Source organism: Manduca sexta, chromosome 3 (assembly GCF_014839805.1).
Source record: "Manduca sexta isolate Smith_Timp_Sample1 chromosome 3, JHU_Msex_v1.0, whole genome shotgun sequence".
NCBI classification, from domain to species: domain Eukaryota; kingdom Metazoa; phylum Arthropoda; class Insecta; order Lepidoptera; family Sphingidae; genus Manduca; species Manduca sexta.
In genome coordinates, this window is record NC_051117.1 from 4717284 (window position 1) to 4731058 (window position 13775).

At 34.0% G+C, this 13775-nt stretch overlaps 2 protein-coding genes across 7 annotated transcripts in view; one reads left to right on the top strand and one right to left on the bottom strand.

The window, feature by feature from the left end:
* Nucleotides 1-9894, top strand: part of LOC115456011 (plastin-2) — a 56926-nt gene extending 47032 nt beyond the window's left edge. Inside the window, exons 9-15 of the mRNA XM_030184855.2 lie at nucleotides 761-971; nucleotides 1601-1731; nucleotides 3076-3223; nucleotides 4398-4549; nucleotides 5175-5276; nucleotides 5596-5762; nucleotides 9594-9894. Of these exons, the coding sequence (XP_030040715.2) occupies nucleotides 761-971; nucleotides 1601-1731; nucleotides 3076-3223; nucleotides 4398-4549; nucleotides 5175-5276; nucleotides 5596-5762; nucleotides 9594-9759 (1077 nt within the window). The 3' untranslated portion in view covers nucleotides 9760-9894. The remainder of the gene's footprint in view (nucleotides 1-760; nucleotides 972-1600; nucleotides 1732-3075; nucleotides 3224-4397; nucleotides 4550-5174; nucleotides 5277-5595; nucleotides 5763-9593) is intronic.
* A 1155-nt stretch (nucleotides 9895-11049) lies between these two features.
* The window catches only part of LOC115440443 (transmembrane and coiled-coil domains protein 2), a 46460-nt gene continuing 43734 nt past the window's right edge, over nucleotides 11050-13775 (bottom strand). For all 6 annotated transcript variants that reach the window (XM_037439373.1, XM_037439378.1, XM_037439370.1 and 3 more), the window contains one exon: nucleotides 11050-13659. In XM_037439373.1, coding sequence (XP_037295270.1) covers nucleotides 13632-13659 — 28 coding nt within the window. In that variant the 3' untranslated portion in view covers nucleotides 11050-13631. The remainder of the gene's footprint in view (nucleotides 13660-13775) is intronic.

Consider the following 13775-nt stretch of genomic DNA (forward strand, 5'->3'; position numbering starts at 1 on the left):
GTCGATGTCGTTTAATTTTAAGTTTGTGATCAAGAAACCAATGCGTTAATCACGTGATAGTCTCAACCAATCACAATAACACACGGAGTCGTGTCGCGTATTTTTTACACATTCTAAACATACTGAAGTATTACTGTTGTATCTAATTACTCTTATTTTATAATATAATTAAACATACAAAGCTTGTTACTGCAGGATCATCTGCTTCTAGTGATCAGATACTCGTTGATTTAATTTTTCAAATTTATTATATTAAACATCATGTTCTGGTAGCATCGATTGTGCATCAATTACTAACTGCATAACGCGGACAAATATCAAAACCAGAGTAATATTTGTTGCTTTTACTAGCGAAATGAACGTGAAGAAATCGCGCCATCGTCAAATAGACAATATAATTCATACTCTAAATAAATATACCTTGTCGCCCTATTGTCAACTAGGCAATTTAAATTCGATACATACACGATATATTGAAATGAAATGATTTATTTGAATCTGTAAAATTTTATACATTATTTAGATTCCGTCAATATTAACTCTACCACCAATTCGGAAAGCAGTTTTCACCAGAGAAGAACGGGCAAGAAACTCTGGTGTTGCTCTTTTCAATCAGTTTAGGGTAAAGACTACAGTACATGATAAAGTGAGAAGAGAAAAAAAAAATATATTCACAATATACTCTAAATATAATGACAACTACACTTTGCTATAATTGTACTGAACACTAGATATAAATATAACATTGATTGTATTATAGGAAACGGACCTGCTCCGTCGCGCGGAGATCATGTTGCAACAGGCGGCCAAGCTGCGGTGCCGCGCCTTCGTGACGGCCGCCGACGTCGTCAACGGCGTCTACAAACTCAACCTGGCGTTCGTCGCCAACCTCTTCAACCAGCACCCCGGCCTGCAGCGGACCGACACCGCCGAGGAGTACCACCAGCTCGACGAGACCAGGGAGGAGAAGAGTACGTTGTACCAGCATATTGTTTTGATTAATAACAATAAGATACCTAATAAATTAAAGACAACAAAATATGCATTAGTTTACGGGGAATAAAATATATTTAGATGTGTGGTAGAGTTTTTGGTATCGGTTCTTCACTGATAACACTTGCCGAACCCGTGTTAGACTTATAACAATTTTAAAATCCCTGGGAGTAAGAACCTTAATACATAAAAGAAACAACAAAACAAGCATTAGTTAAAGGAGAATAAAATATATTTATATGTGTGGTAGATTTTCTGACATTGGTTGTTCACAATGGTATCACTTGTCAAATCCACGTTAGATTTATAACAATTTAAAAAATCCTTTTATTTAAGGTATTTATTTTTTACTTTACGTCGTCGGTGACACTGGCGAAGGGTCCATATAACCAGATTCCTGTCGGCTTCCCTTTATGTAGAATCGAATTATCACCGAAACGATTTGAAGACCGTATTTATGCTCATTGGTACATATATTGTTCCTTATCGGAAAATTTCACCTTTCGCCACTGGTCAGTGATATAATTGTATTACATTACGACAGCAGTGCTGAGATCTAGGGTTCTCTGACTATATCAGTCCCAACTCACTAATATGTTGTCCACAGCGTACCGCAACTGGATGAACTCGATGGGCGTGGCGCCGCACGTGAACTGGTTGTACTCGGACCTCACCGACGGGCTGGTCATCTTCCAGCTGTACGACATCATCAAGCCCGGCATTGTCAATTGGAAGAAGGTACGTAGAATGGCAGTTTCATGATGATTTAACTTTTTAAAATTTCAACATTGGTAATTTTTTATTAAAATTCTAAATGTCTTGTGCTATAGTACGATATCTTGGGAATTATTCTGAAACTATGGGCAATTTCATGATATACGTTTATTGCTACAAAGTTTTAACATTGGAATTTTTTTATTCTAGTTTTAAATGTCTTGTGAGTTGTACTAGTAAAGTTATTATTCCGTTTTCTTTTATATCTATCACATGGTTGTCTGCAAGAGATTGCTTAGTGCGATAAGACCGCTATTTGTACTTATTTCTCTTTTCTTGTTTTATTATTTTTATCCCTATACAATAAAGTTTAATAAATAAATAAATAGTCTGAGGAAATATTTTTGAAATGTGCTTCACATTTACATGCTTTATTTATTATTCAACTTGACATATTTATCAAATATAGGTACACACAGATCACCTATCTGAAATTGATCTACATTCTTTATTAGTCATTTCGTTTGATTAATAATACACACCCATTTACACCTTTTGTCCCCGAATGGTTAGACAGAGGTGCAACTGGTACACCCATCTTCTGGTTAATAATAAAAGATATTAGTTTAAACAACATAAAAAAAAATATTTTCTATTCCAATGATTATTAATTTATTTTTTTATAAAATTAGCTTTTAAAATATTGTCTTCATACCATCTTAACCTATCATAAAAATTGTTTATATACAAGAATAAAGAATAACTATTTGAGCATACATTTATATGCATGCAGCATGTATATCGCGGATGTGTCTGGGGTCATGTGGGAAACATAATGTCAGTCACGTCGCCCGTTGATAGTAAATGCTAAGTTATTTGAAAATTATACTGTCAACATTGGATTTTGAATTATACAAAGATTTTTACAATAATTTCCTTTCTTTATTAACACTGCGCTGACTCCCTGATTTACATTTTGCTGACTCACTATTTCAAAATTATTTGTTATAATTTTTGCACAAACATTACATAATTCTGTCTTTTTTTTTAATAATCTAATAATCCCGAAAGGTAAATAAAGGGGAACAATCAATGATTGTCTTATATAAGTTTTACCAATATGAAAATTTTAATTCACAGTTTTCCAACATGCCTAAAAATTTACATATGACCTTGGTATAATTAGTCAGCGATTTATATGATCTAAAAATTGGACATAATCCACATCAATATAAGTTTTATATGCCTCAGTTCCAAATTAAAAAAAAACACACAAATCGCCTTTATTACGGGGGTAGGCAGAGGACGTAGAAAGTTTAGTTTCACTATAAATATGCCATTTTTCTAAAAGTGGGTTGTCATATCCAGGTGCATCGCCAGTTCTCGAAGCTGCGCAAGTTCATGGAGCGGCTCGAGAACTGCAACTACGCGGTGGAGCTCGGCCGCCAGCTCGGCTTCTCGCTCGTCGGCATCGCCGGCGCCGACATCAACGAGGGGAACGCCACGCTCACACTCGGTACTCATTGTTACTATACTGCCATGCTAAGCTCAAAAGCAACTATAGTAAAAGTACTATAGTAACTCAAACGTATCTCAAAAAAAAACAAACACTTGATTTTTATGTCGTCAGATAGCTTAAAAAAATTCCCATCCAATAAACTCGTCCAAATAACGGTATCTTGTTTAGAATTTGTTAAAAAAAACCTTATGAGAGTTTCTCTATCTCATTGTTACATACAAAACTATAAAACTGTATTTACAAAACTACGATTATCTCGAAATATGGTTTCCCTGACATACTTCTATGCTTCTACGCTTAGTACGGCAGTATATTACACCTCAAATGGAAACGTAAACCGTGAGATGCTAACAGCAAACATCGCACTAACCGTATTTGTAGAAGCTATTCGAATAATTTTGGCATAATTGTGTCGACTACCGAGGGGTAATCCTCTATCGTCTGTTGACATTCTATTGGACCCCACTCCATATACCATCAGGTGCAGTGGGGGGTCACTTTGCTGTGCACGTATAAAAATATATAGAAAAAAAATTAAACATCATATTAAAGAAATTATTCGAAAATCTTTGCATATTTCAACCGTAACTCCTGCGCCGTAAATGTATGGAACGAATGTTCAAGGCCGATGGCTCGGGAGGGGGTCCTACGCATGTGGAATTTTTCTCTTCCAAAATTATATAAATAAAATATCAGCTCTAGATTTTTTATCTCAGTTGACGGATCCAAAGTTTACATTTTACAATATATGGTCCCCTGTTATGTATGTAGGTATAAATACAGCGTGCTGCGTACGCGCCGATGCGGGAATCAGTGCGCTACGAGCCAGTGTTCGTTCCCCTCGTGTCCCGTATTGCATACCTAACCGTCCCCCATAGCAGACTAGCGTCAAATGTGCGACTTATAACTGACTTATATCTGAAAAGCAGCGTTGTTTTGTGGTTCGCACCACATCGCAATATTATGCTGAGTGCTCACCTACCGGTCACAGCCGCGACCAGCCCTTTTTAATTATTATTTGTAATTAAGGTACATTGTGTTTGTTTATGTTGCGACTGTGACGAATAAATCGTTTTTCTTTCTTTCTTATAAAATAGGAACCAAGTATTCAAAATGTTAAATGTCCTTTTGTGCTATAAGGGTGGGTGTATAACAAACGTTTGTGTTGCAGCTCTGATCTGGCAGTTGATGCGAGCGTACACTCTGTCCGTGCTGACGAGACTCGCCAACACCGGCAACCCCATCATCGAGAAGGAGATCGTGCAGTGGGTCAACAACAAGCTGCAATCCGCCGGCAAGACCTCTTCTATAAGGAGCTTCCAGGTAACCATAGAACGGCAATATTAAAAAAAACTGATGGTAAAAGTATAAGCTTTTGAATTAAATTCGCACGTAACCATAATACGGAAAAATAAAATAAAAAAAATACTGATATTAAATTGTGAACTTTTGAATGGTTTCCGTGTGCGGCCGTCAAGCATTGGTTCGTGAAGAATAAAATATATTTCGTGTGTTGTAGTAGTTCGGGCATTGCTGTTCTAGAATGATAACAATTTAAATAACTTTTATTTTTTTTACTTTTGACTTACATTTTTTATTTAACTGTATGAATGTAGTGTTGGGTTCGATCCCCGGGTCGGACAAAGTGATAATGAGTTTTCTACTGAGTGCCCAATGTGATAATGAGTTTTCTACTGAGTGCCCAATGTGGCGACACGGTTGCCTCTTATCACATCATGAGAATAAAAACGCACGGCGATAATTGGGTGCAACAGCTACGCATCTGACTACCCACTCTGGAATAAAAGGCGAGAGTGTGTGTGTATTTTTTTTATTGCTATGTAGAGAGCAATGTTCATACTGTATCTGATGGAAGACTAAGATATCTATGGTTATTGCAATGAAGTTAGAATTAACACATTTCTGAATGAAATAATGTTGTTTACAGGACGAGGTGTTGGCTGACGGTAAGGTGGTGATAGACTTGATAGACGCCATCAAACCTGGCTCCATCAACTACGATCTGGTGTTACCCGGCGGTAACGAGGAGGTAGGCATCGGATCTTTATTCTTAACGCACAAGCAGACGACATTCCTTTTTGTATAATTTTAGAATGCATTTGCTGTTGATTAGGGTGGATTGGTGGTGAAACAGCTCTGTGCCTTTTGGCACAATATTTAGGTATTTTGTATGGAAAATATGCTTATTTGGTATGTTTTCGTAAATATTTGTTGTTATTCAGTGTCTTCGATCACACAAAACAATATATTCGATATAAAAATACACAATTTTCAAAATCGACTTAACTAGCTGCTACAAATACGAAAACATATCCACTGTATTTAATTAAAATAAATATATTTTCCAGGAGAACCTAGCGAACGCGAAATACGCGATCTCAATGGCTCGACGCTGCGGCGCGCGCGTGTACGCGCTGCCCGAGGACATCACGGAGCGCAAGCCCAAGATGATCATGACAGTGTTCGCGTGCCTCATGGCGCTGGACTACATCCCCGCCATGGACGCGCCCGTGCAGTAAGTCCAGCACCCCACCACCCCCCACCTCGCTTGTATTGTGTCGCTAACTCTCACGGTACCGGCTCACGGTGTCACGCCATGGGGACGGGATGTTTGGATCAGAGTGCTCTGTGTAAATTAACTGTGGCAATTTTTTACTTATTCGGTAAACGTCGATATCTTTAAGTTTGCTGGTATAATCTAAACACGTTCTTAAGTGTATGCCCTTGTTGTGTGTCTGCCTACACCTTCAAGGATAAAGGCGTGTTGGGTGTCTAAAATTAAATGTAAAAAATAACAGAACACTCTGGTTCTCATCATGAAATAGACATTGTTATGTCGGTCATATGGTTGGGCATCGATGGTGTTTTAGATAGGCCTAATAATATTCACAAATGAGTGAATTTAAGTTTAGAATATGCACTGAGCAGTGATCTATTTATAAGTCAGTTTTTATCGATAAGCTGTCATACAACATTACAATAACGACAATAAACGTTGCAAATACATCCGTCTTGTAATATTGTTATCCATTCATGCCCAACTGGTTTATGCTGACACAGCATCAGGTCGTGACAATACCGATTTTTGACATCTAAGACGTAATTTATGAATTACAATAACAGCTCGCCAGTTGACACAATTATGTCGGCCTATTCGAAGCCTGATTTACATAGGTGTGTGCTGTGGTATACAACCCACCTGCTGGTACAATCGAACGTTGTCGCATTAGCTAAGACTGACGATAATATAAGTCTTACATTCCAAATTCTATAAAAATAATTCTGATTTTCAATATTGTGATGAATAACGTTTGTCGATTATTGATGCGTAATTGCCACCTTATTTGCAAATCGTGTGTGAACTCTCTGATTTAGAATACAATGAAAATAAAACTGCATGAATTAAATTATTCTTTCGAAGCACTGTATTGTTTTTATATATATAATGCACATATCTTTATAAGAGTTATATCGATAATAAATTAGCAACCATTTATTCGGTTTTAGGAATATTTTATTCATTTAATAAATAAATCAATGTAAAACATACAGGTAGTATTGTTTAAAATTAGGAATCGATAGTTCACAATCGATTTGCTTCAAGACTTCACCATTGCACCAGTTTCTGATGACGGAATAAGTGTTTGTAATGTCCACGGAATGCGTGTACGTAGGTGGGCTATAAATAATATTTCAAGGAAGAAATGTGGAATGTTCACACATAATAAAACATAACGATTTTGATTTCAGTGAATGTTATACGTAACAATGATATATCGATATTGAAAATAATATCAATTTAATTATTGACTATTTAATATATATATTTTTAGGGTACTAAAAGAGCGAAATAAAGTAAACCTCTTATTACTCTTACGAATATACATAATATTATGTTATCTTAATATTAAACAAAAAAGAAATCTATTCCCATTTCAATACTTCGTGCCATGATTTCTTCAAAGTGTTTGAAGCAAATAATTTCAACGTTACGATTGAACATTCTCACGTGTCTGTGTCTCATCTTTTACATTTGTAACAACATTCTATTGTGTAACGTTAAGTTTAGAGATTAAGTGATAACTTATTAACTTAGGACATAGCAAGAGATCGGCCTCGGGGAATGTTGAGGTTAAGCATACAATCAAGTTTATACGAGCGATTTCAATAAATTATCCTAATTATCTATCTTCGAATCGATAGTGAAAAAATACCAATCAGAATAAAGTTCGTTTGGCATGCTTAAAGACAATTATTGACCCGAAGTAATCGATCGAAATCGATTATTAACATCGGTTGTTAATGTCAGCAATTAGCTAAGTAATGGTGTGTTACCATTTAAGTCTGTGTAATATAGCACAGTGTTAAAAAAGACTAATCGACCAACACTACATTGATCTTTACGATTGCATACTTAACCGATACATTACTTGAAAATAAAAACAATTATAGACGATAGCGCAATCGATACATACAGTACTAAACGGCTTATCATGATTATTAAATGTTTAGTATTACACATGTGTCAATGTTTTTATACATTTTTACAACGAAATTATGAATTATAAGGGCTCTTAATCGTGTGAGCATTTTTACTATTCGAATAATGGCGAGTTTTAACATTTTTTATCGATTTGATTGATCTCGATAAATGGCGTTGTAAAGACATAAACTGTACGTGTTTATACCCTCTAATATAGAATTACGGTACTTAATTCGATGCATTGTTTTTTTGCATAAACAATTATTATATTGATATGAATAATATTTTTTTCGCACTCATATCCTACGCATGTATCTCTAAGTGATTACATGGTTATGTATTTTTCTATATGACATATTATTATATGCTTACTATATTTGCTTATATTGTGTGGGGATTGGCAATAATGTGTGTGGAATTGTATATGTGATAATCTGTGACGTCATACGATTTGTGTAAGATGATGTACAATGAACATATTGTTACTTTTCGTTTTGACGCTTGGTTGTGTAAAATGTGCCGATTTATGATACGCCATATACTGACAAAATATGCCATTAAAAAGCTTGACAGTATGTATGATATATATATATATAACTAAAAAAACTAGAAATTATGATATCAAGTTAATAAGAATATCTGGCAGTTAAAATTTCAGTTAAAATTAGTAAATCGACATATTTTACGTTTGGTTAAATGTTTGGTATGATACTGTAGTAAGGCCCACATTGACTCGATTTTATTTAATACATTATACGTTAAAGTATAAGAGTACTTGTATAAGTTACATTCCTCGGTTATTTCGCATTCCGATTTCGGCATTTGTAACTTGTAACATTCGAACCCTTGGTATATTTTAATGTTTCTAATTTTGTGAAATATTTTTGTAGATCTATTTTGTATTAGTTTACATTCCTAGCGGAAACAACGATATATTTTATATAATTACCGTATTAATTGTAAATGTTTTATTTTGTTAGCAATTTTAAGTTTTTTATTATCGATTTTAAACTTTAATTTTTTTAATCGATTTGAATGAGGTTTTAATTTTAACAGAAAAAGATGAATGCTGGATGATTTTAACATTTATATTGTATTTAGTGATACGCGCTAGCCGCCCGTATAGTTTATAGCCAAAATGTAAACCTATAAATAAACAGGAATTGGTAAAAAGTATTTATTTTCTTTTCCCATCCCAATATATTTATTATGCAATATACAATTATATATGTCACGGTGTGTTATGGGTTACACTCATTCGCTAGCTTTGGCTTAAGTTCATGTATGGGTCAATTAAGAAATGGTGGAAAATCATCAAAATACGTTTGGTTAATTGTAATATTTAAGGATCAAAGTGCATTTTGAACTCCAGATAAAATACAATGGTATAATTGTTCCTTAAAGCTCGAATTGCCCTAAAACTACTAACGATAAGCTACTATAGCCCCTTGTAACAAATGTAGGCAGCTTAAACCCTACAGTAGTTTGGAAAACTCATTTTAGTATAGTATGGTATCAAATTTGAGTATTTAAATTTTTGATGAAACAGCTGCAATCACACAGATTATAAATTGAAAAAGGCCTTGTGATAAGTTTAACCAAAATCTTATCTTTACATAATTAAAATATAAAAACAATTCATTTTAGTAAAAATACAAGCCTCTATGGAGTTTATTGGTATATTTTTAAAAGATGTAGATAAAGATACTCGCAAGCTTAATTCAAATTGAAACATAAAACATAATGAATGGTAGTGTCAACGCCCTGATGGTATTAATATTTACATTTTTTTTTGCAGTTATGGAGAATTATTGCTACATATTTTGTAATGAAAGGTGTTTGTCATCCTTTTTATTATTTTAGGGGTGAAATGGACACAGTGGTGGCGGTGGCCCGCTCAGAACACACCGAGACCATCGAATCCACAACTGAATACATAACGATTACCACCGAAAAGCCCGTGTTACCGCCAAAACCAGAAAATCTTTCTCCTCTCCCTAGGTCAGAGTCTGTATCGTTCGAGGAATAAAACCAAAAAGATTTCGTAAGTTAGTACATTCAGCCAGTACATTCCTATTCATTTGAATTAATATATTATTTATGACAATATTTTTTTGTATTCATGTTTATATTTTTTGTAATTAAAACATATTATGTACGTTATTTTTTTACTTTTTTTATTTCATACTCATAATTTGGTTATTAAATGCTGAAAAGTACGCAAAGAATAAGATAAGCGTAATATTAAACGGTAAAACGGAACACGTTTCCATCGCCAAGCTCAAAGCGGTGCCACTAGCAAAACGCCGCGCTTACCATAATTTTAGAAGCTTTGTTTTCGATTTTTTTTAATACATATAGAAAAAAAAACATCGCTACAATATTTTATCTTTACTTTAGTTGTTTTGATTTTTTTAAATGTGGATATTGTTTCATTATTTTTAATTGAAATTCCCACTACATTTTCTCCATCTGTATTGATATTTAGATTCTATTTCCGATTGTCCTAAAGAATCACATATATCATTGTATATCGCAATTCTATTTATACGTCTGTAGTTATGCATTTTCTCACAGACCATAATAACTTTCAAATGCAAATCGTTCTTTAAGTTAGTTGATTTAACAACTATGTTCCTAGTGAAACTAATGAATGTATTGAAGTTAGATATACTACTATTAATCAACAGCAATACAAATGATCTGCACATTTTATAGTTATTTTAGAAGTTTAATCTTTGGTGTGGAAATATTATGGAGTTGTATTCTGCATTGAACATGAATTATCTTTGTTACCCATGTTTGGAAATTTTGGGACCCGTGATGAATGAACCCCCCTAGCCAGATTTCGACCACGGCGGCCAATCACAACGAAGATCAGCCAGGTACGCAGGATTATAATGTGGTGCACAAGTATGTACGCAATACACAGGTGCAATCTCTGTTCCTTTACACTCATAGTTCGGTGATACGGCCATCCAACATGAACAGAGAGAGTAAGACCAGGGGGAAGATCAGGCCAGGACCAACTGCTTAGGCACTTTTCGAGGCATGGTATCACATCGTCAACTTCGTGACTCCGAGCAGCGACTGAGTAATTTTTAGGATGGAAAAACGCAGTTACTATTATTTAAATTCCGACCCGGGATTCGAACCCAGAACCTCTGCAAGGTAGTCGTACACGTGCCTCGTACGAATTACAATTACACCCTCGAGGTAGTCAAGTAGACCCGTAATATCTTTGTATAGAAAGGTTTACAGATTAGAACCATGATATCTCTGTAAGGTTTGCATTGTAAATAATGAATAAAACACAGCATCGAATAAAATTGTGATGATTTAATTCAATCCATTAGCCGGGCAACGTAAATTGACATTTGTAATCATGACATCGCATTAACACAATACAACGTAAACCACAGGGGCTACTATCGGGGTAATTTTGATTTAACTTTACGGCATTTATTTTAAGATCTATTACGTGTCTTTACAAAATAAAACAGCGCCATCTTAAAATAAACGTCACAACTTCCAGAGTAAAACACTCTCGACAGTATCAAGTGCCATAAAAAAATATTTACAAAATATACACAAACGATGTTAGAAAAAGCTTATTTTTGTACACTTCATTATACTTGGATGGTAGTCACTGGGCGATTATTCGTAACGTGTTTGATTCAACACGTATCCATTTGCAAATCAGGATGCACACATCGGATATATAAACCAAAAAAAATTACATATGTCACGTTTTTAATAAATGTCAACGTGTTTGAAAGGAACATCAATAATTAATTTAAATTTTAACATTACAAGGATCTTCTGCGTCTCCCGATTCGCTAAATTTCACATCCAATAACCGGTTATCACACTAGTAAGTGAATTTGGAATGTATCTTTTATATGTTAAGAGAATATTAACTTTACCAATACGTGGAGGATGGTTTTATAAACGCTAGCGACACTGTTACAAGCGTGTTCAAATTGAGCTATTATGAACGGACCACTGAACCTGCGAACTTCAAATGTACCTCGATAGTCGATATATCGATACTTAGTCGATTCAGCTCCATTTTCATCGACTATTAAAAACATCGATTAAATAAGAACTTTTTTTATCTGGCCAAATGCGTGTTTTAAACGATACGTATTTCGTTTTTTAACAAATTGACATGGATTTTGATCACTGATATTTGGAACAATTACTTCGAATGCTATGAGTATTATAAATATCAATACATTTTCACTGGTTCAGTCGTTATTTCGTAATCGAAAGCATGGAATTATCTAAGACATCTATCGCGTATGTGGCGTCTACTGCTTTGTATAAAATTGAAATCTAATCGTATAGTACAAGAGTAATTTATACACGTAGAAGAGTATACAGGGACGAAACCATTCCCATCAGTATTGGCTTTACAATTGCTTCTAATTTTTTTTAGTAATTGCCATTCATAATTCATTAAAAGAACATATAATTTGTCACATTAAATAATTGTATTGATTTGAATTAAGACATTCAATAACAAAGATATAATTAGTCGATTACTATGAATGAAAATTACTAAACAGCGGCTCACTTTCAAAATCAACATGAATCACCACTAATTTCAATAAATATATTCATTAAATATCAACAATCCTACATTGTTCAAATTCTAAAGCGGATTTCAGTAGAAAAGTAATAATATTGTATTAAACCACAGTTTTAATAAGCTAAAATTGTGATGGCAACACATTCCGTAACCTATGTTTAAAAAAACTATATACAACATGTGCAAAAACCAACATTTTCCGAGATTGGTTGTGAGCAAAGTATACTACGTAAACTTTAATTTAAAAATACTATTTATATACAAAATCTATAAAACTGAAGGTGTTGTAAGAGTACACAGGAGTTATTTCAATCTCAACATTTTCCTATTTCTACCATTTTGTAATGTTTCGAATCCTAAATTGTTTATTTTTGCCCACAACGCCCCTCATCACCAACATCGATAAAGTATCAAAATTAGTTTCCATCACCGCACGGCGCAAGTCCGCACCGTTTCGTATTATCCCATCAATTCGAGATTGAAAACACGTCAGCCTTTTCGAAATTCACTATATCAGGACTACGAACCGTAATATCGATAGTCCGTTTCGGATTTATCGATACATTGCAGTCGATATAAGCCGATGCTTTTTATCGATATAAACGCAGTGCGAAAGTAAACGATAAAATAACACTAACGATATATTCAGCAGGGACCCAGCCCGTTTAATTATTGACATTAATAAAAAATATCGAATCGACCACACTCGGTTTCGTTTATTGTTAAATCGATAAAACAAGTTATTTTGTACTAAAATTAATACAGGAGAGTTTACATAAACTAATAACATAAAGTGCAGTTTTCATTATAAATCGAAACCGGATGTCGCCGTTCCGTTTCACGCTTAAAAAATAATTATACAAAAAATATCACTGCAGTGAAAAGTATACCTTTAACGTACAATACGAATTCATTCACATTTCCATAACGTGTTATATACAAATAATTTTAATACGTTTATGAACGAGCGAACACTGGAATATTTGCACTATACCAGAAGTAAAATATCTTAGTGTATTGAAAAGTTTTATTAAGTTTTAACAGTATTATACTTAGCAAAAAAATCTTAGAAAAAGATTATTCTCTCTAATTACACAATTACATTTGTAAAGTTATAATTTGTAATATTTTAAACTTTATTGTTTAATATATAAAATTGATAACACAATTTTACAATATTACTTTCTAACAAAGTCGATATCAATCGAAATCTTTCACAATGTCCGCTCGTTCTAAACTAAGGCATCGTAGGACAAAATTGCAATATCACCTATAAATTCCACTAGAGTCGGTGTTCAGTCACAATATCAACCACACAACGACGTGCATTCATACCTGAAGTGAAAAAAAAAATAATTAAAAAAAATATATAAAAAAAAACAATAATTGAAAAAGCAAAAAAACGAGGCGCGGTTAGTAAAAAAGATGGTTAGAAATAGTAGAAAGTCGAT